We start from the raw sequence: 26,917 nt of genomic DNA on the forward strand, positions 1-26,917 counted from the left end.
AGTCTGGAGGCTTAGTTGATCCGCTAACGAGTTAAGGAGGCGGATCACGCTTCCCAGGAATCTTGGCTTCAAAGTCCTCAGGTGGTCTAGATCCTGCCAGGCCCCATCTGAGTATCCCTGCTCTCCTCTGACTTCCTGGCTCCAGTCTCCCCACTCCACTCAGTTCCGTCCCCCACCGCCACTCCCAGACCTTCCTCCCCGCCTTTGCGTCTTTGTGCTGTTCCCCTGTACAGATGCCACCCTTTGGGGAAGGCTCCAACCTAGGCAGTCTTTTAGCTCAGAGCAGCAGTTTGCCCAATGATCCTAGCACTTGCCAGCACTTACAACTGGTATTTTTAAATCACTCGGCCACTCAGCCTTTGGAGGAACATTTATTGAGTGCCTACTATGTGCCAAGGGACTCCAATGTTGAACATAAACACAAGATTCCTGCTTTCAGGGAACTTACAGTCTGGCGGGGAGACAGAGATTAATCAAATAATCACATTAAAAAGCAACACATTACAGAGGTGCCTGGCACCCTGTAAGCCTTCTGCAGGTATCTGGTGCATGAACACATCTGTGATCAGTGCTATGAAAGAGAGGAGCGGATGTGACCGACAAGCAGAAGTAAACAGGTGAGTGGGAGAGGAAGAGCATTCCAGATGTGCAAAGTCCCTGTGGTAGGAAGAAGTGTGGCTGATAGGAGGACCTAGAGGCCAGTGTGGTTGGAGCAGAGTGACATGGAACACAGTTCAAGGGAGACTTAAGAGACAGACAAGCTGGGCCAGCAAAGCCTTTAAGGCCTTTGACAGTTTTGACTGTGACCCAGGAGCCATGGGGCACCCATGAAGACTTTCAGGCAGGGGTAAGCTAGCCAGCTTGTATTTTGAGCAGTTGGTTGTAAGGAGTACCAGGTGAATGCAGGGAGGCCAGTTAGGCTATTTCTAGAGTTAGTTGGGTTAGCCCCAGGACAGGATCTGTGCCTGGTACCCTTCTGAAACCACACACACACACACACACACACACACATACACACACACTCACAGAGCCTAGCCTGGGAGTGCACAGAAAATTTACCCAATATACATTTTTTACATCAATCTGAAATCAGAGTTATCCAGCAACATTCAACCCACCAGTTTATGTACATGGGGCCCTGGGGGCCTTGGGGAGCAGCTGGTTGGGGAAAAGGAACACAGACTTCCAGCTGACCAGTGTTTCCCACGATAGAACCTGGGAGCCAGGCTCCTGTCTCCTCTCCACTCGCATCCTCTATTAAACATGTTCCTGTTCACCACCTGCCAGTCTTCTCCCTGCCCCTGGCAGGGTACAATGGGCTCTGTCCTCAGCCTTGGGCAGCAAAGAACAGGTGTGCTGACCTCTGCACACCATCTTGGCTCCTCAACGGTCCTGGTGCCGAAGCGGGGGAGACGGAGGATGCCGTACTGGAGGCAAGTCATAGTGTCCAGGGATGTGGCTGTTCTTGGGTGAGTCATAGTGGCCGGGAGGCAGGCCCGGAGGCAGGGGGTGCTGGGAGCTCACGGAGTCTCGGTCTGGAGACAGGGAGGGGAGAAGATGAGAGGGAGGTGGATCCTCCCCTTCCCACCACTCTCCTCCCCTCTCCGGCCTCTTCTGCCCAAAGATGGCTGGATGGTGCCTGGCTTTAGGCCAGTTTGTGCAGCTCCTCAGCTGCCAGTGGGGGAGGCCACCTAGACCTGCCCACCTCACATGATATGAGAACACTTTGTCACCTGCCTGGTTTCCAGCTTTTCTGGGTACCAGCTCCACAACTCAGGTGCTGGAAAACCACTGTTTTAAACCCTCAGCCCTGTGAGGTAGGTACCAGCCCTCCTCACAGGCTTGAAGGGGCAGTGTGACTTCCCAAACTTCACGCCTGGTGTGAACCCAAGTCTGACCCCAATGCCACCTCCATAGTCCCTCCCTGTGTCCCTTCTCTTTTTCCATCTCCCTTGTCCCAGGTCTCTCTAGCCCCTATACCACGGAGAAGGAGGGCTCACCATGGGTCAGAGGGCTGGGCTGCTCGTAGGTGCCACTGTCTCTCTGTGGTTGGGGGTGTCGCCGCCTCTGGCTGTCCGGGAGCTGAGGAGGCTGCCTGGCAGGAGATCCCGAGGCAGGGCCTTTCATCTCCACGTAGCTGCTCTCCCGGGGGCTCCCTAGCAGGCTGGGCAGGTCCCGGATGGTGGCATAGGGGTTCTCGCTGCTCAGGGAAGCCACGCTGGCCCCCAGCCCCTCTTCAGAGATGGGCCCTAAGGATGGGGAATGAAGTCAGGCTTGATGGAGGCTCCTAAATCCCAGCTCAGCCCCGTCCCTTGCCCCCTGTTCCCACACCTTTATTATAGAATGGGCCTGGGCCGTTACTGTTGCTGTAGCTACAGCTGTAGCTTCGGTCCAGGCGGCTGCTACCTGAGAAGGAGGAAGCAATGTGTAATCAGACCCCTGGTCCCCTCCCCAGGGTCCCCCCTCCTCTAGATCTGGCATCCAGAACCCCCTTCTGCAGACATACAGCACTCTGCATGCTGAACTGTACACATCCACCCTCCCCAGCGGCCTGAGCCTCCAGGCTCCTACCCCTGTCCAGAGGTGCTGGAAGGGGCTCCCGGCGGTGCTTCCAGTCAGCAGGCAGAGTGGCGTGGGTGTCGTGCCCATGGGCACCACCTGGCCGCTCCAGGGCCTGGAGGCTGACAAAGAGCTGACTGCCTGGAACCTGATGGGGAGGGGTGGGACAGGAATGTGCAAGGCTGGAGCTTTCCAGAGAACCAGGGGTTCTCTGGAACCCCTGTGCATCCACAGTGCATCCCCGCCCCCAGCACTGACCTTGTTCGGGGGTGGCGGGTTAGGTGAGCACTGTGACAGGGTGTGATAGCTGGGGTTGGAGTAGTAGTGACTGAAGCTGGAAGGGACATCTGCACAGACAAGACACAGCGCAGGGCAACCTGCCCAGTTGGAGACAGACCTGGGCCCAGGACACACCCTCTCTGTCCTCCCTTCCTCTCTCCAACTCCCCACTTCCCATCTCCCAGATCCAGGGATGGTTGCAGGAGCCCCGCACCCCATCTGCCCTGTGCCCAAGACACAGCCATTCATGTGTGTCCCCCGGCCCTAGGCCAGCTTACCTGGCATGACGTACTCAGAGCTGTCCAGTCGCCCACTGCTGTAGGCCACCGCCAGGTGCTGGTGCTCCTTGCCTTTTTGCCAATGGCGGTAACCAATGAACAGTGCCACCAGGGCCACCACCAGGGAGCCCAGCACTGCGATGCCAATCACTGCCCCCAATGAGTTATAGGCCACTGGAGAGGTAGGCATCATAGTGAACGGCTCCTGGCTTCCTACGTGGGATGGGGTGGTCACTCAGGTCAGCATCCTGGCTCTGTTGGTGAGCTTGGGATGCATGTATGAAAGAGGCCCCAGTAGGGAGGCAGGGTGGTACAAGGGGACTAGGTCCTAGCAGAGACCTGAGCCCGTACTGTATCGTGGTTCCCTGAGGACAGTGGTGGGGGTGGGGGCTAGAGAACTCACCAATCCTGCAGGGGGCACCGCTGTGCCCTGGCGGACACACACAGGCCCCAGTCTCTGGGTGGCACCTCTCTCCGGAACCACACTGGCATGGTTGGGAGCAATTGGCACCAAACATCCCTGGAGAACAGCCTAGGAGAGAGCCGAGGAGACAGGCGGGCATCTGAGGGGCCAGGAAACGGCTGTCCCTCCTTGGACTAGGGCTGACTTGAGGGGCAGGGGCATGGAGCTCCCTTTCTGTTGGTACCTTCCGAGCAGAGATGTCCAGTCCAGCCTGGGGGACAGAAACAACTCCCATCCTGGGGGTGGCAGGTCCCGCCATGGCGACACTGGCAGAGCCGGGCACATTTGGCTCCCCAGTGTCCTAGAGGACACGCTGTGGGAGACAAGGTTGGAGCCTGCCTAGCAGGCAGAACCAGCCCCTCCTGGGTAAATTCTCAGCCCCCAGTATCACTGAAATCTTCCACTTAGCTCTGGTCTCCCCAGGGACACCAAGGCCTTGAACCATAAGTACACACTGATGACTCACAATCACTCATCGGCAGCCCTGTCTCTGGCCTGAATTCCAGACCCATGTGCCCAGCTGCCCGCTTAACTTCTGCACTTGGCTATCTAACAGCCTTTCAGAGTAACCTGGCCAGGGCCGGACAACCAAAGGCTTCCAAACTGCACTACATTGCTTAGCTCTGGACTTTTTTTTTAAAACGTAAGAGAGAAGTGAATATCCAAACTACTTAAGGCATAATTTTTGTGTACCTGACACTAGCGAATAATCTAACAGTAGTGAACTGAATCTATGGAAAAACTCTTCTCCAGGATCACTTCCTTCTACCCTGCCCACCTTTTTCATGGTAACAGCTTCTCATTTCCCCTTTCCAAAGGGGAAATGTTTTACGACTAATCTTTTCCATGATTTTCTTATATTTATGTGGGAAAGAGGCCATGTATAAATAAACAAAAATAAATTGGCCACGTGAAAGAAAAGAAAAGAACATGTCCAAAACTGAACTTAGGGTTCCTTCTCTCCCCGCGCCCCACCCCCCAACAAACGCTGCTCCTTTCAGGTCTCCCATGGAGAAGGGGAGGGGATTTTTTTTCCTGGCCTGTTCATTGCTGCATCCTGACACCTAGAACAGTACCCAAGATGTAGGCGATTCCCAATAAGTATTTGTTTATATTGCTTACATAAATGGCTGACTTGAGGTGGGTTCAGAGGTTTTGTATAAAAATACCCAGGAGCAGGGGAAAGGACGCCTCTGGCCCTCAGCCCACCCCCTGGGCATGCGCACGTGCTTAGACACACAAGCCACCACGTACGTTGGGAGCAGTCAGAGCCTGTCCAGCCAGCCAGGCAGTAGCAGGTCCCATTCGAGGGATGGCAGGAGGAGTGGTTGGCACACTTGCAGGGCACACAGCGTTTGCCATAGCGGCCGGGCTGACAGGCTAGGGGGAAGGGGCTCATGGTGACTGGGGGCAGGGGCCAACCCTCAGTCAGCCTTTGCCCCCCACTGTCTCCCTCCCTCCTTCCCACTGCGGTAACTGGCCCAAAAATGGATTCAGCACAAGAGACCAAGATGGGTAGAGTGGGGACTTCTGGCACCAGACACTGACTGCACTGAACACTCTTGCTGGCGGGTGGGGGGAGAGGAAAGAGCCTCACATTTCTGGCAGGAGGGGCCTCGGAATCCAGGTGCACACACACAACTGCCATTCTCACGGCTGCAGGTGCCCCCATTCTTGCAGGTGCAGGTGTTGCTACAGCTGGCTCCCCAGAGGCCCTCAGGGCAGGGCAGGTGGCAGCGGGTACCTGTGAGAGAGATGGGTAGGATGAGCCTGGCCTGTGCTCCTCCTTCCATAGGGGTTCTTCTGGACCCATTTCCTGTGGGATGCAGCCCCCAACTCCCAGTAAGCCCTCCTGGACACCCAGAATGCTCACCCATCCAGCCAGCCTGGCACTGGCAGCGTCCATGAACAGGGTCGCAGCCATCAGAATGGTCACAGTCACAGTGACTGGCACAGCCTTCACCAAACTGCCCCTTCTTGGAGAAGGAGTGGAGGGCAGTACAGGTGAGTCCGCTGGGGGGTACCTTGCCCTCCCCTCCCCCAGATCAGCAGGCAGTGTGCACTTACTGGGCAGGGGAGCTGGCAGTGGGTCCCGTGCCACCCAGGAGTACAGGTACAGGCTCCAGTTTGGGGGCTGCAGGCTGCCTCGTGGGCACACTGGCAGCTGGCATTGCAACCGAAGCCCCAGGTTCCAGGTGGGCAGGGCACAGAGCAGTTACCACGCTGCCAACCTGGAAGAGGGGACCTGCAGGTCAGCCTGCAAGCTCCCTCCTTGAGCAAGCACACACTGTTCTTTGGCTGTGCCAGGCTCCAAGCTCTGAGCTGGTGGTGGGGGTGCTCATGGCCCCTTAGGAGACAAGCATATAAACTGTTAGATGTTGGACAGAAGGCTGAATGGTTCCTGGGGATGCACCACCCCTTCTGGTTCTTGATTATCTCTTCTGCAAAATGAATGGGGTTAGCAGCAAACACAAATGCCCCATCAGGTAACTAAATGTGTTCTCCGGCTCAGGGATAAGACAACAGGGAGGAGCCAGGACTGAAAACTGGACGTTTGTTATATATGATAGAAAACTAGTCAAACAAAACAGATCTGCATGTGTCAGAATCTAGCCTAAAGGTTGCCAAGGTGCCATCCCTGGTAGCTCTGAGGCCCTTCCTGGCACTGCCGTTGTGTTATTCTATATGACTGAGGATGAGGAATGTTTCAGCCAAGAGATGCGTCTGGCTGGGCCTTTACGGGCGAGTGGGATTTTTATGGTTGAAGAAAAGCAAAGTGAATATTTCAGGAAGGAAGTAGCTTGGCTACTTTCCCGCCATCCAGCTGCTGCCCAGTGGCTCCGCCCTGACCCCGCAGCCTCTCCCCTACCTTGGGCCTGCCTCTGCCCTTGGCCTTTCCCTTCTTCCCATGGCCCCGCCCCCAAATCGCCCTTCCCGGAGACCCCACCCCATTACCTTCCTTGCAGACGCAGGTGCCGTCGACGGGCGAGCAGGCGATGGCATTTTCACAGGAGCAGCGTGCAGAGCAGTTGACTCCATAAGTGTCAGGGGGGCAGAGGCTAGCGCAGTGCCGGCCCTGAAAGCGGGTGGGAGCACTAGTGAGAGGGGCCGGGGGAATCCCCGGCCTCTCTCCCCTGCCCCGCGCGGAGAGGCGCGCCTCACCGTGTAGCCGGGCGCGCACCGGCAGAGGCCGCTGTCGGGCAGGCAGACGCCACCGTGCAGGCAGAGGCAGTGCTCCTGGCAGCCAGGCCCGTGCGTGTCCTGCGGGCAGCTCTCGTTGCAGTGGAGGCCCGCCCAGCCCGGCAGGCACGAGCACTCCCCGCTCATCGGGTGGCAGCTGCGGGCAGAGACGGGGGCGTGGCGCGGTCTGAGCCGAGGTCCGCAGGCCGATCTCCCCGCCCGCTCCGCATGGTGGGAGCCGGGCATCGCCGAATTAGGAACATAAGGGAGGCCAGGTGCCGTTCCGAGAGCGGTCCCTCCCCATCTCCGAGGCCCCTCTCCTTTCCCTTCTGTGACATCTGTCTGGCCCTTGGATATGTCCCTGATCCTTTTCGTGACGCCAGTGGCTTCAGCACCGAAGGCCTTTCCCACCGGCCCCCTGACCCCTTGACCACAGTGTCCCGCGGCCTACCTGAGGCTGTGCTCCGGGTCGCAGGTGCAGGGCACCTGGCAGCTGAGGCCGTACAGGCCGTCGGGGCAAAGGCGTTCGGCGCAGCGATCCCCGGTGAAGCCGTGTTCGCACAGACACGCGCCATTGGCCGGGAAACAGCGGGCGCCGGGGGCACAGTCGCACGTCTCGGCACAGTCCTGCCCGAATCGGCCCACGGGGCACTCCTCGCTGCACCTGGGCGCCTAGCGGGAGTGAGCCTGGCCGCGCGCGCCCACCTCCTCCTGGCCCGGCCCCCAGTCGCTCCTGCCCGCCCCCACCAACGCCACTCACCGATCCCCGGTGTAGCCCGGAGCGCAGCGGCACTGCCCAGTGAATCGGTCGCAGAGGCCTCCGTTGTGACAGCGACATTCCTGGGAGCAGTTGGGTCCATGGAAGCCCTCTGGGCAGGGCAGGGAGCAGATGGTGCCCTGTGGGGGGTGAGAGGTCGACAGAGCCCCAGGTGCCCAGCCCCCTCCCCATGACCACAGGAGCCCTCAATACCCCTCTACCCCAAATCCTGAAACCTCTCCAGGGGCCACAGAGCCCACCCACCTCATACACATCCTGCTCCCATCCCTGTAGAGAACCAGCCACAGAATTCATACCCACAGGCCCCACCCTCATACCATCCAGCCTGGTGGGCAGCTGCAGGAGCCTTGGGAGTTCTGGAAAACACCCTCATTGTGGCAAGGAGGGGTACTGGGACAGGAGAAGCCAACAGTGCCCTGTGAACAGGACACCTCACAGCTGTTGGGCAGAGGGAGGAGGTCTGTGTGTAAACAAGGAGTACCTGCCTCCCCTTTGCCTCCAAGGGCTGGCCAACCACACATAGACCCTCCCCAGTAAGAAGGCCTGACCCTAGGGCTCAGTGAGTCACCCTGCCCTTCTAGTCTTCCCTGTTGGATACTGCAGGATCGAAACGGCAGTGACACCCAGCCCCATCAGGATAAACTGAAGAGCCCTGGGTGGTGTTATCTCCTCTTCACATGCCCTCTGCTCCACTTGGGCCTTTGCTGGTCCCTCTGGGGGAACACCTCTGTCTGCCGCGGTTTTCTATCATAACGGCTCACCTCCGGAGCCCCTCCATGAAGTTCCTTGATCTCCAACTAGATGAACATTCTCCCTCCTGTGACTCCCAAGCTCTCCCTGCACCTAGCCGTACAACAGGGTTCTCTGTGTCCCTGTCTCAGCCCCACTTTGTGACATGCTTTCACATGTGTGCTAGCTCATGTTATCTTCATGGCAACCCTTCTAGGTGGACAACACTGCTCGCATTTCACAGACAACATACAAGCTGAGGATTTGCTTGAGCTTGCTCAACCAGTGAAAGCAAAGCTGGGACCAAGATCTTGGCCTCCTGACTCCAACCCCACATTTGAGCTCCTGTATGCCCATGCTTGCCTGTACATCTTGTGTCTGCAACCCCCATAGTGTGTGTTCCTCCCGTTACGTACCTGGGCCCAGTTCGGTCTGGGGGGCAGAGGCAGGCTCCAGTCTGAGGGTCACAGGGTGCCCCATGGCACTGGCAGCTGAACTGGCAGGCAGGGCCATAGCGGCCAGGGGAGCAAGGCTGAAGGCAGTGCGGGGGCTGCAGGCCAGAGGGACAGGAGCATGCCCCACTCTTGGGGTCACAGGAGCTGCTGTTGCCGCAGTTACAGGGCCTGTCACACTGTTGCCCCCACACTCCTGGGGCACAGTCTGCGGGATGAGGAGGGGAGAAGAGGGTCACCAGGGGTCTTACCCTTCCCCAGCCTCCAGCTAGTCCTTGTCTCTGTCTCCCAGCCCTGACATGCACCCCCATGCTCTGGCTCTGGCCCATCCCCTGTGCCACATCTCTGGAATAGGCAGCTGCAGTGGGGCTCTGATGGGTAGTTGCCCTGGGGTCCTAAACACGCGTGCCCTGGTAGGAAGAGTGTGCCCAAGGGTCCTGCATCCCTGAAGGCACAAGAGGCTATGCCCTGCAGTCACCAGCCACTCACCACTGGAGCAGTCGTCGCCCCGCCAGTCTTGCGCACATTGGCACTGGTTGGGAGCCACGCAGCGACCATGGACACACTCCTGAGCACAAAGCGCTAGGGCAGAGGTGGGGGTGGGGTGAGAAGATGCTTCCATCCCTGCCCTTCCCATGTTTTATCCCTGAAGCGTAACCCCAGCTTCCTTCCACACCTGGAGTCCACTAAGGAGCAATTCTGCCTCTAAGATGCAGAAAGACTGAGAGTAAGCAACTCAAGTCAGAGCTTGTCTAGACCTCAGGATTCTGGGCTCCCCAGCTTCCTTCTGTGAAATTCTTAAAGCACTTTGTTGGGGAAATAGGGGAGGGGTGTTCCTCATGTAGGGACTAGACAAGGATGCTGTCCAGAGAGAGGGTAGGCATCGGGTGCAGGGTCGGAGGCGTGCGTCAGGCTGGGCAGGAATCTCTGTAGGAGCTGGTGATGGTCCAGGGCTGAGGGGAGGGCAGAGAGTGACAGAGTAGCTCTACTCTAGGGGTTTCAGTGTGCCGTGGGTGGGGGACAGGAGAGACTGGACAGCAACAAGTCAAGACAGATAGCAACAAAGAGATAGGACAGAAAGAGTCAGAGAGAGAGCTGGACACTGAGGCCTGAGACACAGTGACAGAGAGAAGAGCAGCCTAGAGACAGAAAGAGAACTCTGGACAGATAGAGGAGCAGAGACAGGGACTGCTGAGGGACATGCAGAGGGGGTAGGAGAGACATGGGGCCCCTAGAGACAGAGGTTTGAAGGGGCAACAAGACCCAGAGAGGGGGAAGGCAGAGGAGTACCCCACCCTGCTGGAGGCAGGGAGGGACTAGGAAGGGTGAGCTAGGCCCTTCCCATTCCACGGCCCGCCCCGCCCCCTGGCCCTGCCCGGGACTCACGGACACAGGCCCCGCTGCTGCTCTCATAGAATCCCCGGCAGCACTGCCGGCGCCTTCGGTGCTCCATCTTCACCACCTGGCGGTACACGGTCCGGTAGACAACCCTGGGGGAGACCTGGAAGGTGGCCCTCCGTCCTCCCTGCTGAGGCCCCCGGCTTCCCCCCTGCCCACAGTGTGGCCCTAGGGGAGGCCTGGGGCCCTGCCCGACACTCTGGGCTGGGGGAGCCTAGAAAGAACGTTCCCTCCTTGCCCTCCACCCAGCCACACACATACACACCATACACCACGCCCACACCCCCCAAAACACACCCGGATGCACACACCCATGCCTTGAGTACCTCGAGATCGGATGCTTCTTCTAAACTGTAAAGTTTCTAAGAAAAGGACGAGGGTACAGAGGGCCAGGGCCTTGGCCAAGGCAGCTACCTAAGGAGCCCGTCCGCCCAAGGAGAGTGCTGGGCACTCACGTGGGCTGGGGACAGATGTGTGGGTTCTCCCAGGGTCGGTCGCAGGGCTCGGAGGGGAGCAGGCTGAAGGGGCGCAAGTGAGACTCCTTGGTGGTGGTGGTGAAGCTGTAAGACAGGGAACAGGGTCAGGGGACCAGAGCAGCGAGAAGCCGGAGCTGGCAAAAGTAGGGGCATGAGGGCTTGGCCACAGAGGGGAATATTTAGGCTTGCTCCCCAAGCCTAGGATAGACCCCCATCCTGTCCTCCTTCAATCTGGAGGGATCCTCTCAGAGTTGTAATATTCCTGGGACACCCCCCATCAGAGCCTCTTTTTCACCATGTGGGACCACAGCCTTCCATCTACTACCTGCCCTCCTCATTCCTATAAGGGGAGACTAAGCTAGAACTGATTTCTGGACCCAACTGATGGAGATGGGTTAAAGCACCTGTGACCAAATTTTGCCCTGAGCTCTGTTCCTCCACCCTGTCCCCCTTGCTTTCCCTGGGCCAGCCCCTCTGCTTGCTCCACAGTGAATGGATCCTACCCTGTGCTTGGTCCTGCAGCAAGGACCAAGGGACGGTGGTAAAGAAAGGACAAGGTCAGAGTGGGTTGAAGACTGAGACAAGGCCAGAAATGGGGATGGAGTCAGAGGCAGCCCAAGGAAGGGAGCAGAGAGAGTAGAAGCAGAAGTAGGAGGGAGGCGAGGGCTGGAGAGGGAGAGAGGCAAGGGAGGGAACCGGGAAGAGGAGCCCCGGTGGGGAGGATGGGGAGCTGAGGGCTTGGAGCTCTCTCTCACCTTTCCCAGACACTACAGGTGTTGGGGTCCTTGGGGTTGAGGGTTCCAGCCAGCCCCAGGCCCAGGGCCAGGAAAAGGAGGGAGCACAGACGTGGTGACATTGCGGAGGCCTGTGACAGGGCCGGGTGCAGGGCAGGTGAAGGGCACTGCAGCCACAAACCTGGAAGACCAAATCTCTGCAGAGACAGGGCAGGGGTGGCAGAAGAGATGAGGCTGCTGCCTCTGGTCCTCTGGCCCATGCTCCCTGGCTCCAGGTCTTCTCCCCAGCAAGATGGTACATGGCCATGCCCCTGAGGCTTTTTCACGCTGTTTCCTCCATCAGCCGTCCTCACCAATTCTTCACCTTGAGTACTCTCCTCTCAAGGTCTAGCTCAAGTGTCCCCGTCCTTCCCTGCCCTGCTCCCCAACCCCCATTGGCAGACTGCCCCCACCCATCCTTTCTGGGACCCCCAGCAGCAGTCATCCACATACCACTCTTCTGTGCTTGTTCCCTGACCATGTCCCATAGAGACCTATGCATGAATCTCCAGCTCCCAGCCCAGCCCCTACCCCAGGGCCCTTTGGTATTATACCAAGGTGTGAAAGTGGAGCCCTTGACGGGAAGTTACGAGGGAAGCTGACTTGGGCTCAGTTAGAGGAAGAACTCTCTAACAGTCAAAGCAGTCCTGTAATGAAATCAGCAACCTCGGTGGGTGGGAGCGGAGTGAGCTCCCTATCACTGGATGTATGCAGGCGGAGGCCCAAACCACCCTGATGCAGCTGGGGCTTCCTACTCTATGGGGTGGGTGTAGGGCTGGGTCCAGGTGGCCTTGAAGGAAGGGCTGCCAGCGCAAAGCAAATCCTTCCCAACCATGCGCCCTGAAACAGCTCGTACTGACTCCCAAGAGCCAGTCGTGACTTCTCTTCCCTACTCCTTATTCAGTGTTGTCACATCAGTAGCTTGAAACCAAGCGTGGGGATATTATTTACACCGTGGAAATCGGCAAACACTACAAACCAGAGGCACCCCACCGCCACCACCATCAAAGCCGCTCGTTAAAGACTTGCCAGCACACCACTGCACTCAGTTCTAGGCGCCATCGCCAGGAGCTCCCCAATCTGGCCTCAGGCTTAAGGAGAAGCCCCCACCTCCCTCTGACCACCCACCAGCCATCTGGAAATGGGCCCCTCCCCCCTCCTCCATCCCTGGCCTCACCCTGTGGGTGGGAGGCAGGTCAGGACCTCAGAGAAGTCTGTTCTGGCTCCTGAGCTCAGGAGCAGCTGAGCCCCTCCAGTGCCCGCCCCCGCGGCCGGTTTCAGATTCTCTGTTCTGTGTTCCTAAAACTCGCCCTGGCTCCCTCCTCTATGCCTCCCTGAGGCGCCTACATCTGCTTGTAATTTTCCCAGGGAAGAGAGAAAGGTCGTGGTACTTGGCCCCCTACCCCCCTGAGTATCTCTGGAATGCCTGCTGCCGGGCCCCACCCCAGGCCCCACCCACACACTCCCAGGGTCCCCGTGGCCGCTCTCAGATCCCCTAGGGGCAGTGCTCAGAGGGATGCTCCCTAATTTAAACCCATCCCCCCAGCGTTGTGTCCCCCCAGTAGACCCTCCAGCAGTCTGCTCACCACCCTCTGAGTGCTGGGCTGGCCCACCTCTCCTTCCCAGGGTCCCTCCCACCCACTGCAAGCTTCAACCCACCCCTCTCCAGGCTTGCAAAGCAGTGATGGCTGCCTAGATTCTGGGACAAATCTCCACCTATAGTCTTGTGATCCTCCCATCCATCCTCCGTCTCCAGGTAACTCACCAAGTCTCTACGGCATCCTGGAGCCTGAGAAACTCAGGTGAGCTGAGGGAAGGGCCCCAGGGCCTGGACGGGTCAGAGAGTGTCCTGGGGGATCCCAGGTCTCAGGATATGGAGCCTGAAAACAGGAAATAGAGCCTGGCTAGATTGTGTACGCGGGGAGGGTAGCGGGGGGCCTGGGGGGGCTTCATCTTCCCACCCACCCCTGAACACAGAAGGTAGGAGGGAGAGCGGGGAAGGGTCAGAACCCTCTTTCCTGTGGTTTGGCTCCTGAGCTGAGCACTGCGGCTCACCCTGAGGGGGTGAGGGAGGAACCCAGCCTGTCCCCAGGGAGCCAGGCCACAGTCAGGAGTGTCCTCAGGATGATCCCCACGGTCTGTCCCAGCACACCACCTCCACGGCATCCCCCGCACGTCCCCCATCCCCCTTCCCGACAGAGTTGGCTCTTTCTCCCAATGTCCCAAAACTATGCTTTCTGCCCCAGCCCTGCTCTGGCCACCTTCCCAGGCCCAGTGACCACCTCCAGGGTTCGCCCTGTTTGGTCCCACCTGACCTCCCCATTCCCCTCAAGTGTGCTTGGCAGCAGGGCCATGGGCAGCGAGGCCCGAGCCATCCACACATCTCCACTTCTTCATCCCTCAGTCTTGTCCACACTCCCGTCTTCCTGGAGCCCCCTCTGTGGCCCTGGCATGGAGGTCCTGTCCTCAGATTGGATCTCAGTTGGTCTGAATCCAGGGTCATCACCTTGTCCCTGGGTGAACCTCATCTCCAGCCACTCAGGGACCCCCAGGCTTCTGCTGGCCTGGATCTGTCCCCAGAACTCCAGGCTCCAGTGAGGTGAACAAAACCTGGAACAGGAAAGCCTGGAGTGAGGCACAGCAGGGAGGGGCTGCCAGCCAAAGCAAGTCCTGCCTCTCATCTGCATCAGCCCCCTCCCGCCAGCCACCTCCTCTTAACCAAATTCTAGAAGAAATGGTTCACAGAGGGGCTTTGAGAGGGATCTTGAGGTGGGCAAGGAGCTCAAGGAGGCCCTGACCCTAATCTAAGGGGCTTGACTCTAATAAATAGCGGGGTGGGGAGATTCTGTTTTCCCAAAGGGCCTCAGGGTAGGACTGGAGTGCAGAGGAGTCCTCAGCTAGTCAGTGGTGGGGCTGGAAGCCAGGGTTGGGTGGGTGAGATCAGTTGGTGGTCCACAGGGAGGGGACAGAGGAGATAGGGAACCTGGCAGGGAGAGGCAGGGTTTGGCCTGACCAGACTTGGTCCCTGAGCTCGGAGCCCCAGCCTGGCTCCCCAGGCTTGTTCCCATTAGAGCCTTTGTTCCTGAGGGGCTAGGGAACCCAAAGCCCTGGCCCACCCTCCCCAGCACCCCCAGCCCCAGCAGCATTAGGGCCCCTTCAAGAGTTGAAATCAGACAACTGGCCTCCCACCTAACCCTGGGGCCACTGTAGGCTTGCTTCTCCTCCTTCCCATCCAGATGCCGCCTCTCTTTTCACTGCTCAGCCCCCTTCCTCACTGCATCTCTGGACTGAGGGACCCACACACCTTCCCTCACAATAAGAATAATCACCTGACCCCATGCATCATTTATGAGGCTGGCACAGGCCGAGCGCTAAGTGATTTACATGGATCATCTCATGTAAAGCTTATGTCAACGCACTGTGGTATATATCATTATTCATTTTACAGATGAGGAAACAGAGAAGGGGAGGGTAAGTCCCCTGCTGAAGGCCACACAGCCAGTGATCTCAGAGCTGGGATCCAAACCCAGACCAGCAGAGCCCTCCCGAGATTCCAGGAAAAGCCTGAGCCCAGGCGGGAATCCCAGGGGCTTTGCATCTTTTTAATAGCCTCAGTTATGGGGAAAGGGGAGCCTGGCAGGGGGCTGGACAGGAGAAGGGGATGGGGGTGGGGGCCGCCGCAAGAACTTGATCAGAGGCGTGGGAACCGGCATGTGTTTACAGTCAAGAATGAACTGACACTTCTCTCTCCTCCACCTCGAGATGCAAAGCAGCTGGGCTCCTGGCCAGGCAAACCCCCACCCCTCCCCGTCAGTCCCCAGTCCCGCCTACACGGCCCCCAGCATCCCTGCCCTCTCCACTTCCAAGCCCACACAGGGCCCAACCCAGCTCTTCTGTTCAGCCTGATTCCCTCTGGTAGGGAGCCCCCCTACCCTGCACTCCAGCCCCTCCTAGGAGAAGGGAGATGAGTCTGGGGCCTCTGGGTGGGGAGTAGAGCTCCTAGTGGACAGAAGATGGTCCATTTCTACCAAAGGCAGAGAGCAAGAGTTGGGATAAGGGAAGTGACACAGCAAGAGGGACTTCCCTGCCAGCTCCCTTCCAGCCTCTCTTCTGTGGGAGGTGGTGTAGCAAAGGATACCCTCTGAGCTCTGTGTCCCCTCCCACCCCCTGGGTGTGAATCCCAGTTCTCAGTTCCCTCATCCCTAAAATGGGGATGGTAATAGTACTTCCCTGTATAGGGTTGTATGCAGATGAACAAATGAGTTAAATACAGATAAAGTGCTTAGAGACCCTTGTAATAAGCTCAGTGAACGTCAGCTGTCTCCATGACAGCATCCTCAGTCCCACTCCTGCACCCCGCTCGGCCCCTTCCCCACTCCCCTTGACACCGTCATACCCTTTGAGTATTAATTCCAGGAAATACTGTTTCTTTCTTTCTTTTTTTTTTCCCTGAAGAACCCCCAGGATGATCCGGGAATGGGAATGGGGCCTTAGATGCTGACAGAGAGAAAGGAAGTGGGGAGGGGAGGGGACCCGGCTCCCTCGAGAACTTGATCCCCCAGAACGATGGGCTGCCCGCCAGGTACATCTTCAAGCCAAAGGCGGTTGATGAGGCAGGACGCCTGAATTCTGCTTCCCCTAGCTCTCAGTCTGAGCACCAACTCCAGATCCTTGCTTGGTTCCACTGGCCCCTCCTCTCTCCTCTGTCTCTCTCTGTCTCTCTTCTCTTTCCATCTTGGAGTCCAAAGTTTCTAGTCCTTACAAGCTGTATGCATTCAGGCATCTCACTTGAGCCCAGTGAGCCTCCATTTCCTCATCTGTAAAATAGGAGAATAACTCCCCACATCTCCCAGGATTCACTGGGGTTGGAACCGCTGGTTCCAGTGACCATCCTGGAACAGAACCTCAGACCAGAGGCTGCTCAGTGGACATGTACTGATGCAGAAATAGAATCCCCCGAGTTCTAGACTCTCTGCCTATTTCTTTTGGCCTTTTGTCTTGTTCTTCATCAGAAACTCTCTGCTTTGTCTTTTTTTTTTCCTTCCTCCATCAGTTTGTTGATCTCTATCTGCCTCTCTCCCTCCTTTTCTATATTAAGGCTACCATGTACGGTTGTACAGTACGTTCACTGCACTAGGGGATCCACCTTCTGGTATGGAGTGGAAGCTGAACTCCAGCCACGATCCACAAACCAGGCCCTGTGTCTTAGCTTGGTGCCAAGATTGCCTCGCCCTGTAGCTCTCTTTTCTTTCTGGATCTCCCCCGTGTTTTGTGTCTGTTCTCTGTGCCCTCTCATAACCTCTCTTTGCCATGGAGACATGATCACTTAGTCCTTCCCCCTCAGCAGTGAGATCCCAGTCCAAAGACTACCCCCCTCCACACACACACACACACAGGGATGTCCTCTGGCCCAGCTTTGCCAGCAGCCTAGACTGCTCCACACGCCACTCAGTCCACATGTGTACACGCTCGTACATGCACACATGGAGCCCCTCCTATGTCCAGCCAAGCCAGGCCTTTGGCACGCCAGGCATGTCTGCCGGATGGAGGGACAGGAAGCCTGTGTGAGCTCCAGCGGCTGGGCGGGAAGGGGGCAGGGGTGAGGGGCCGGCCTTGTGTTCTCTGTGGCTCCGGAAACAGAAGCTAGAGGGTCCTCAGCCCGACCTGTTTACTCATCAGGAAATAGGGAAAATGCAGGGATTCTGATTCATCAAACATCCATCGCATGCCTACTGGAGGCTGGAGCCAGTACCGACCCTCACCACCACCTGTCGCTGTAGTGTTATCCCCATTTCACAGGAGAGGCCGCGGAGGATCTCAAGTAAACTGACTTGCCCAAGGGCCAACTGGTCATCACAGGCAACAGCACGATTAGAATCTGCTTCAGAGAACAAAGCAGTGGGGTGGGGGAGTAACCCCTGGGGTGACACAGGCCAGGAAACGGCTCCCCTACGGCTCCCCCTGCTCATCGCCACCCCCAGATACCCTCAGAAAGTGAGGCTCTGCTCTGACCACTGCCTCTCTCTAATGCCTCTGTGGCTCCCCACACCACCGGAAAGGGCGCCCAGGGTCCAGGTGTCCAGCCTCTGCTCCTGCTCCTGTGCTCACATCACCCTGGACAGCCCACTGCCCTCACATGCCTCCCACCACACAGCCACCTCGGCCGAGGCCGCTCCTGGAATGCCCAGGTCCTACCCATCCTTCCAGGCCGGCCTTTTCCAGGAAGCCACCTCCACACCTCACCCTCCCTGCCCTCAGGCCTCCCTCCAGGCTCTTAGCACAGTCACTGTTGCCTAAAGAAGTCCTGGGTTGTTCTCCCCCATTTCTGCCCTGAGGCCAACTCCAAACTGGACATGGATTAGTCCCCAGAGAACCAAATTCCAGCCGAAGACACCAGTGTCCCTCCTCTGGGGGAAGGTGAGACTAACCCAGGTCAAGCCAGGAGATCACAGCCTCTGGAACACCTCAAGTCTGACGGACTGAGGAGGTAATGGGCACCCCACCCTGTAACTGCCTGCCAGCTTGTGAGTCTGGTTTCCCCAGCAGCGTGGGACAGCCTCCAATTCCATTCCCATCCAACGCTCTGGTGGTGGGCTGGTTGCCCCCTGGGGGTTCCCTCACGGCTCCCATCCCACTGTCTTTGTATTTATTAAGGTCTGTCTTCACTACTGGAGCTCTTGGAGCTCTGTGGGGTCAGGTCACTCTTCTGCCTGCCTCGCTGTGTCCCCAGCACTGGCCGGCACCTGCACACACACACCCAACGTGCTTGGCACCCAGCGGGCAGTAACTAAATATTGTGTGGAATGGATGGATTGATAATCCCTGACATCCTTTCCAACTTTCAATCCTTACTTTGTGGGGAACAGGGGAGAGGGAGAAATGTCTGGAGGCTGTGCCTTGTCCCCAGCTTACCAGACAGCAGGACTAGGCCTTCTTTCTAGGGCCCTCAAGACACAACATTGGTAAGTGGACGGGAGGTGGAGTTCAGAAAGAACTTTTCAACGTTACAAAGTGAAAGGCGGCTCCAGACCTGCCCTCCTGACCTCTGGCAGGAATTCCTCAGGGCTGGGCTCCGAGTTCCTATGGGCTGAGTGCTCAGGAGTGCAAGGCATTGAGTCACCTGGGGAGAAGAGGGTGTCCTCACATCCGGATCCGTCTGGCCCGGGGACTATGCCCCTCGCTATCCACCCACACACCTCCTCCTAAACAAAGGGACTAGGTACCAGATGCCACAAGGTTGGGGGGGGAGGCAGAGGCAGGAGAGGGCGCACAGGGACTCCATGGCCCAACGCCCACCCACATGCTGTTTCTAGAGACCTGCATCTTGCCATGTGTGGGTGCTGTAGTACCAATGACCACCCCGTGTTAAATTGTGAGCTGGGTCCTTTCTTTTCATTCTCTCAGCAGCCCTAGAAAGTAGGTGCTATTATGCAGCCCGTTTTGTAGATGAAGAAATCCCAGAGAGGTTAAGTAATTTGCCCAAGGTCACACAGCCAACCAACGGCTGAGCAGGATTTGGACCAGGTCCATCAAGCTCCAAAATCTGAGCTGCCCCCTTTGGGTCCTTCTAACCCTATGATTTCTCTTTGGTCTTTGGACTCGGTCTCTCTTTGTTCCTTCTCTGGGTTTCTCTGCTCTGTTTTTCCAAGTCTGTCTCTTGTTTCCCTCTGGGCCTTATTGTTTCCAGGAGTCCCTATGCCACTGCCTGTGTTTTTGCATCTGTTGGTCTCTGTCTCTGTTTCCATATTTCTGTCTCTCTACATCTCTGTCTTTGTCTTTCTCTCTCTTCTTCTTTGTCTTTTGCTCCTCCTGCTGGCTTCTCCCCTATAGGTTAGGTGCCAGAAGTGGTACCAACACCCTCCCCAGAGCTAGGATGGGCCCCGAGGCCCCTCGTGCATCCTGGGAGACCTCTCTGTCAAGGCTCCCCAGGCTACTGGAAGAAGAAGCTTGGAGAGCTCCACCGGGGAAGCCCCACCTGGCCCGAGTCCCCTTTCCAGTGGTGTGTGTTGGTGGGGGAGGCAGACAGCAGCCCAGCGACCTCTATCTCTGTCCAGGTTTCCGAACGGTGGATGGGGCTGCCTGGAGAGCTGGTTTCCTCTTCTGGGAAAGTCTGATAGGGAATGTTGTGGCAGGGGGCAGGCAATGGGTAGTGGAGAAACAGATGTCAACCCTTGGCTTCACCTCCTGGTGAAGAGAGAAAGAGACCAGTGGACCCAGCTCCCAGGTGGCAGGGAGGGTAGCCCCCACTGCAGTGACAAGTATAGTGGGGAGACTCTGAGAAGCCTTAGAAGAGGAAGAGGCAGCAGCAGGGAACAGATGGTGGAGAGAGGAGAGCTGCCCCGACATTCTGGCTCCCATGTGCACACACACAGGTACATATCATGGCTTGGGATGGGGTGGGATTCAGAAGCCTGCTCCCCGACCCCCCAAGCCCAGCTTAAGCCAAGGTTGAAAGCTGATCCTTTGCCCAATCCTGCCTGCAGCCAAGCCTGGGAGCCTGGGAAACTCGGGCCAGCACAAGCTGTTCCCATCCCCGGGGAATGGGGTCACAACCCAGCCCCGGGAGAGGCCACTCATAAAAGGCCAGAACAGGACAGCTGAGAGTCCACTACTGGAGGCTGGCGATGGGGTGGGTGGGGTGAGGGACGGCTGCACTGGGGCCCGGGCTCCTGGGGCTCCACATCCTCGCTCTCTGTCACACGCATCAGCCCACTGGGCTTTCTGAGGATCCAAATGCCTGAGACCTTAGGCCAACTTTCTAGTCCTCAAAACCAGCAAAGCTATGAAGCTCTGAGTGCCGGGGACCTGCAAGCCTGGGTCCCTTCCCTACATCCTTCTCAAACGTTTCTCCTGGTGGGGAGAGGGGCAACACTAGAATGAACACTGACCAGGCACCACTCCAAGCAGGAGACATGTTTTTGCTCATCTAAGTCTCACAACAACCCCATGAGGTAGGCACTATATCTTATTATTCCCCTTTTAGGAATAAGAGACTGAGACACAGAGGTGGTGTCTCTTGACCAAGGTCCTACAGTTTATAAGGGGAAGAGTCGAGATTCGAACCTGGGCAGTCTTGACTCCAATGTGGATGCTCTGGTTTTTTTTTAATCTTGATAATAATATTTTAAGCAATCTAGTATATTTAATATGCAATTTTAGCATGAAATCAATATAAAGTTATTACTGGGATTTTTTTTTAAATTGAAGTCTAGTCAGTTTACAATGTTGTATCAATTTCTGGTGTACAGCTGTGGTGCTCTTCACACTCCGCATCCCTTCAGCCAACTAGAGGGTCTGGTACCCACTTCTCTCTCCAGCCCTGAGAGGGGGCCGTGGGGTGGTGGCTACCGCTGGATGCATGAAGTCCCACACTAGGGGCTGGGAAGCCACCTCATTTGCATGTCATTTACATACTGTTTCATTATGGATGTCAACCCCCAATCCCCTTTGGTCCCTCTCCACTGCCCAATCCCCTTCATGTCTCTCTGATGGGCTCTCTTTTTCACCACTCCCCACCCAGGGGTTTCCCTGTCCAGGAGACCTCAGAATCTGCACGCCCTTCCCAGGGAAGAGTGGTCGCGGGACCAGGGACACGCAGTCACTCACCTGCCTATCTCTCGTCCGTCGGGGATGGGGACCGCCGGGGTTGGCCCGAGGAGGATAGGGCGGAGGTCCCTGTGTGGAGTCCTGGCCCGACTGCGGGAGCGGCGGGGAGGCCGAACGTTGTGGATCGCAGGGCGGGGAGGGGCGCGGAGGGGCGGGGGGCAGGAAGGGGGTGGGAACTCGGGTCCTCGCCAAGGCAGGAAGTTTTGACAAGGAAACCGGGAGCCGGGGGAGGGGAGCTCCACAGTGCCCGGGAGGGAAGCTATGTAGGGGTGGGACCAGGGAGGCCGAGCGGCGGGACCGACCCCTGCAGCCTGGACCGGGAGCAGAGAGGGGTGAGCAGGGGAGAAGAGCAGGGGCCCCGGGTCCAAGTCCCTCCTCGGTTCTTCACCAGCTGTGCGGCCTCGGGGTACTCCACCTCTGAGGCCTCAGCTTTCCTATCTGCAAAGTGGGGTGGTGGAGGGCAGTGAGGTCGTCTGCATCGGGCACCTTCCCAGTGCGGCCCAACAACCGTGATCTTATTAAAAACCTAACCCGAGGACCGACTGGCCGCATCCCTGTCTGGGAGAGGCGGACCTGGGAAAGGCCTCTCCACTTCCCTAGCCGCCCAAAAGCACACTGAGTGAGGGTGTGATCCTGGGAAGCAGTGTTCCACGGAGCCTCCGCCTCTACCCGCCGGATTGGTCCTAAGCCCGGGCGCTTCGATGCACCGCGGCGCCGCAGCCTCTGCGCTGACCCAGCCCGAGCCGGGCGCCACCTCGCGGCCAGCGCCCGCCTCCCCACAGCCTGCACATTCGACCTGGGAGAATGTTTCACTCCGGAGGTCGACAACCTGTACCCGACCCTTCTGAGGGCACCCGTCACTTCTCAGTCTATGAGGGGACAGAGGCAATTTTTATAACAACTATCATTTGATTTCATCATCTTTAGCCCTTTAGGGATTTGCTTCATTTAATCCTTAACTCGAGATCGGTTCTATTCACATGGTGATTTTCGCCGAAGTAGGACACCAGTAAGTGGCAGAAGCAGGATTAGAACTGAGGTCTGTGGTCTGTCTAATCTCTGGGCTCCCTCTGCAAGTCACTGCCCGCGACAGAAAAAGCTATGATAGCTCAGAAAGAGCAATGCAAATACATCCCTCCTTGGTGACTTTAAAAATTCAAATTTATCGAGGTATAATTGCCACAGTATTAAAAAATGTACCCACTTAAAAGTGTACAGTTCAATAAGGGTTTTTTTTAGATTTTTCAATTATGGTAAAATATATATAACAAATTTTACCGTATTAATCATTTTAAATGTATAGTTCAGTGGCATAAAGTACATTCATATTGTGCAACTATCACCACCATTCAACTCTGTAACTTTTTCATCATCCCCACCTGGAACTCTGCACCCAATACACTATAACTCTCCATTCCTCCTCCCCAAGCCCTGATAACCTCTATTCTACTTTCTGCCTCTGAGTTTGACTACTCTAGGTACCTCATACAAATGGAATCATAAAATATTTGTCTTTACAATATGTGTCTGGCTTATTCACTTAGTTTTGTGTCTTAGTTTGATGAGTTTTGACAAATGTGTCCATCTGTCTAACCACCACCTTACTCAAAATTCAAAAGTCCCAAACTCGCCTTGTGTCCCTTTGCAGATAATGCCCACCCCACAACTCCATCCTCACACCCTAACCTCAGCCCTATGAAATCTCTGATCTGCTTTCTGTCACTGTAGTTTTTTGTTCTTGAGTTTCATATAAATGGACCTACAATATGTGCTTGTCTGGCTTCTCTCAGTTACCATAAGGCTTTTCGGTAGTTCCTTGCTTGTATCACTGTTTTTCCACTGTATGGAGATATCACAATTTGTCTTTACACCAATTGATGGGCACTGTTGGGGGTTTTTTTCTCCAGTTTCAGGCTACTGTGATAAAGCTACTATGAGCATTCTTGGGTGTATGTTTTCATTTATCTTTGTAGCTACTTAGAAGAGGGATTGCTGGGTTAGAACAGTTTTGAATTCTTTATGTATTCTGGCTTAAAATCCTTTGTCAAAAATACGTATTGAGAATATTCTCTGAGAGACAAGCGATTTTAGTTTGGTGCTTGGAGAAGTGGAAGGTGAAGGGATAGGGCATGGATTGGATGGTGCGCTCTCTTTGGGGAAGGAAAAAAAGGAGATGGTTGGACGTTGCTTTTTCTGACTCCGGTGTCACCAAAAGTCTCCAGCAGGGGGCAGCAGAAACCAGAGTACAGAGCCATGGTCCGGAGGCCAAAGACCATAGAGTTGCAGCATGTCGGAGGCCAGAGAGGCCTTGAAAGGCCTCTGATCCGTCACCTGCAAGGGGCAAGTGGGGAGACTGACGACCAGAGCGGTGGTTCATGCGCTCCTCCCTCCTTCACCCGGTTTACTTGATCTCATCCTTTCATATTCAGCTCAAGTGCCCTTTCTCTGGCAGCCTTTCCAGCCTCTGCCTTTCCCTCCCCCTCATACTCCTGCATATGAAAGTTTAACTTGCCTCTCTCTCTTTAGACTCTCAGTTCTTCAGGGACTGGAGCCAGGTTGAAATCATCTTCGTGATCCCAGCGCCTGGCACAAAGTAAGTGCTCAATAAACGTTGGAATGAATGGCTGCCCCCCTGTGCAATGCTCTTCTAAGTCGCTGGACCCCAACTCTGCCTCCTGGGCCCAGCCTTGTAGCTAGAATGTTGGACGTTCCCGGTTGCCTCCCTGGAAATTCCTCATTCATCCTTTTATTCAACAGCTCTCGTTTTTACCTGGTGTTGGGCTGCACTCCTCAGGCCTACAAGCCTTGTACTTGCCCAGCCTCGAGACCAAAGAAAGAGGAGCCTAGTGTCAGGGGCAGAGACATCCATGGTTTAATAGATGGAGAGTCTTACACATCTGAAGCAAGGTCCTGGAGCAACACCCCACGGTGGACAGCAGGCCTCGGCAAGACACCCTAGCAGTCTTCACTAGGAGCAGAGAGGGTGGGGAGGTTACCAGTCATAGAGGGAACTTATGTTAGGTTGGCTCATCAGTTACCAGGGAAACCAGCAGACAGGCCTGTCCCTTTGATAAACTATCACAGTGGTGATAGTTCTGATCTAAAGATTAGAATCATCCTAGCTGGGGCTGGGAGCAAGTACGCAGGCTTTTACTGACTAGGCTCTACGATTAAGAGGGAAGGTCAGTCAGATGAATAGGGTGTAGGTGAACCAGGGACTGGTTGAGCAGGGGATGTACCGAGAGTAAAAGAACAGCCATCTTGGGTGGCCTTATCATACACCTGGTGCCCAGGATGCAGAGGAAATGGCATCATGGTGATGCTGATGGCAACCACCAACTTTTCTTACAAACCCTACTGATTACTGGGCATTCTTTTAAGACCTTTATATTTAATAACTTATTTAGGGGAAAAGTAAAAGTCTCCTGCCTTCAAAGAGCTCACATGCTAATTGGGGAAAGAGTCAATTATTCATTCATTCATGAATAAAGATGAGTACCTCTTATGTGCAGGCATAGGGGCTAAAGCTATGAACAGAATAGACAAAAGCCTCTGCCTAAATATGAAAGGTGAAAATTGAAGCCTATGTTCTAGTAGTAGTGCTGGGGAAGAGAGGATAAGCAAATGGAATCAGTAATTGTGACGCATTAGACAATGATACACGCTAATCATAAAAAATAGAGAGAAACAGCACAGGGAAGAGTGATAACGCTGGGTATGCAGTTGTGGGAAAGGTAGTCAGGGAAGGCCTCACTGCAAAGGTATCCTCCCGGTGAAGCCCTAAGTGAAGTGAAAGAGAGAGCCACACAGATTTCTGGGGGAAGAGCATTCCAGGCAGGGGAAGGGCAAGTACAGAGGCCCGGAGGCCAGAGCACATGCCGTGGTCAAAGACTAGCGAGGAGACTAGAACCGAGTGAATGACAGGGAGCACGGTGGGAGGTGTTAAGGACAGAGGTGTACTGGGGGTCAGATCTGCAGGACCTTGTAGGCTGCGGTAAGGCTGTTGGAGTTTGTTCTGCATGAGATGGGGAGCAGCTAGAGGATTTGGGACGGAAGAGAGACATAATCCAACTCAAGTTTTAAAGGATGACTGTCGTGTTGAGAATAGGCTGTAGGGAGCATGGGTGGAAGCAGGGAGACTGGGGAGGAGGCTCCGGCACTGATCCAGGTGAGCAGTGTGATGGCCTGGACCCGAGGAGGTGCTGAGGAGTGCTGCGCTCAGAGCACAGTAGCAACTGCTAACGGAGGGACGCTAGGGGGCAGAGTGAGGGCGCCTCTTCCCTCCAGGATGGGAAGAGGCTGCTGGGGAGTCCCAGAAGGAATTGGAGAGCCTTGAAGGAGTTGGAAAGGGCTGGAGAAGACTCCCTGATCGCACTTGGAAAGAGTGGCTGGGGGTTGAGCACAGAGCTGGTCTCACCATCTCCTGGATACACAACTCACCTCAGCAGGTTGGGTGTCTGTGCACACCCCACACGCCACTCCCTGTCTCAGCCACTGCCCCACAGGGGTGAGCTCCAGAACACAAACGCGTGCGCAGGCACACACACACACATGCGGGGAGGGAGCGGCCTCTGCCCCGCACAGCCAACAGCAGGGGTAGGAACCGAAAGGACCCCTGAGGTGCACTCAGGAAAGCCCAGAAGGAGAAGGGATGGCGTGTTCTTGCTCTCCTGCCTCTCCGCCCAACCTTGTCATAAATGCTGGGCAGTGATGCTGATGACAAAGGTGAGGATGACCGGCTCATCGAGAGTGTGCCCCGCTGACCCCTCCCTTACCCTCCTGGGGATTAATGGGGGGGCTGAAATACAAGCTATGACCCCCGTTGCCTGCCTTCCAGCCTGACCCCCGCTCCCTATTTCAGGCTCCCAGGTCCCTGTCCCTGGGTAGTCTCCGGCCTGAATCTGCGCAAAGACTCCCACCCACTCTGCTCCCTTTCCCAGCCCTGCCTGCAGACTGCCTGCCAGTCTGCCTGGCACTCAAGCTCCTGGCCCTCACCCCCTCCACTCTAGCTGTAATCACAGCTCAGCCCAGACGCCCCCCCTCCTGTGAATAATTGGGGCTGATTTAGGGGCTATCAGGGGAGAGAGGGGGGGGGCTAATGGAGTTCGTGGGGGGCCGCCCTGGTGATGAGGGGAAGGTTGAGAGGCAATTAGCAGGCCTGACAGCCTCGGGAATCACCTAATGCACCCGCCTGCCCGCAGTAAGGGCTGGTGAAGGGTTTAGGGGTGGGTGGGTGGCCTGCCCCACCCCCGCCCCTACAGGTGGACTTGGACTTGAGAAAGAATCTTGGCCCTGCCTCAGCAGGAGGTTGGGGGACAGATAGCAGGAGGGACATTCAGAAAAACAAGGGCAAGGACGGTGGGGGGAGCACTATGAGGAGGAAGGGAGGCTGACATGAGTCAGGAGCTCCTGGTCCTCCATAGCCCCCCACTTCCCAACACACACAAACACACACACACACACACACACACACACACACGGAGTGCCCCAGCTGAATGCTATCCCTCGCTGGGGACCAGCTCCTGATTAATACCAACATTAGCCCTGAACACGCTCCCCTCCTGGCCTCCCTGTCATTAATTACCTCCTCTCCCAGCCCAGCAGAGGGGAAGCCAGCTCCTCCGGGGCAAAAGGAACCGCGTTTGACCCCCTGCCCAAGAAGCCATTCCTGCCCCCCCTCCTCCCTGCTTCCGAAGGATAAGAGAAGAGAGGAAGGAAGGAATTGGGGGAAGGGGAGAAGCAGGGAAGAAAGGGCGGGAGGTTGTGTCCTTCAGTCCCCAGCAACCCCACATCACCCTCTTGGAGGTTCTCACCTTTTAGATTCTTAATGCAGCCTGAGTTCCATCCCCACCCCTGCAGATGGTCAGCCAGGAGCTGAAAAACTGCTGGCTGAAAGAGGGGCTCCCTGGACAAGGTGGACCGTCAGATCCCTGAGCCCCTTCCCCT

General features: G+C 56.4%; 1 protein-coding gene across 6 annotated transcripts; it reads right to left on the reverse strand.

Moving 5' to 3' along the window:
- Window positions 1-352: 352 nt before the first annotated feature.
- PEAR1 (platelet endothelial aggregation receptor 1) lies at window positions 353-21,092 on the reverse strand. 6 transcript variants are annotated; one of them, XM_072946333.1, is made up of 25 exons: window positions 20,972-21,079; window positions 13,872-13,975; window positions 13,131-13,245; window positions 11,348-11,457; window positions 10,572-10,676; window positions 10,105-10,208; window positions 9,208-9,300; window positions 8,683-8,926; window positions 7,855-7,975; window positions 7,520-7,656; window positions 7,211-7,423; window positions 6,742-6,916; window positions 6,535-6,655; window positions 5,647-5,810; window positions 5,453-5,555; window positions 5,177-5,323; window positions 4,834-4,959; window positions 3,764-3,892; window positions 3,520-3,648; window positions 3,117-3,329; window positions 2,818-2,906; window positions 2,572-2,707; window positions 2,332-2,406; window positions 2,001-2,249; window positions 353-1,535 (listed from the first exon to the last, which is right to left on the reverse strand). In XM_072946333.1, the coding sequence occupies exons 4-25, from the start codon at window positions 11,446-11,448 to the stop codon at window positions 1,384-1,386; spliced, it is 3,126 nt and encodes a 1,041-aa protein (XP_072802434.1). In that variant the 5' UTR covers window positions 11,449-11,457; window positions 13,131-13,245; window positions 13,872-13,975; window positions 20,972-21,079; the 3' UTR covers window positions 353-1,383. The 6 variants fall into 6 exon arrangements, with proteins under 6 accessions (XP_072802434.1, XP_072802435.1, XP_072802433.1 ...); XM_072946334.1 differs by having other exon boundaries at window positions 11,348-11,507; XM_072946332.1 differs by having other exon boundaries at window positions 11,348-11,523.
- Window positions 21,093-26,917: the final 5,825 nt, after the last annotated feature.

This window comes from Vicugna pacos, chromosome 21 (assembly GCF_048564905.1).
Source record: "Vicugna pacos chromosome 21, VicPac4, whole genome shotgun sequence".
Lineage (NCBI taxonomy): Eukaryota > Metazoa > Chordata > Mammalia > Artiodactyla > Camelidae > Vicugna > Vicugna pacos.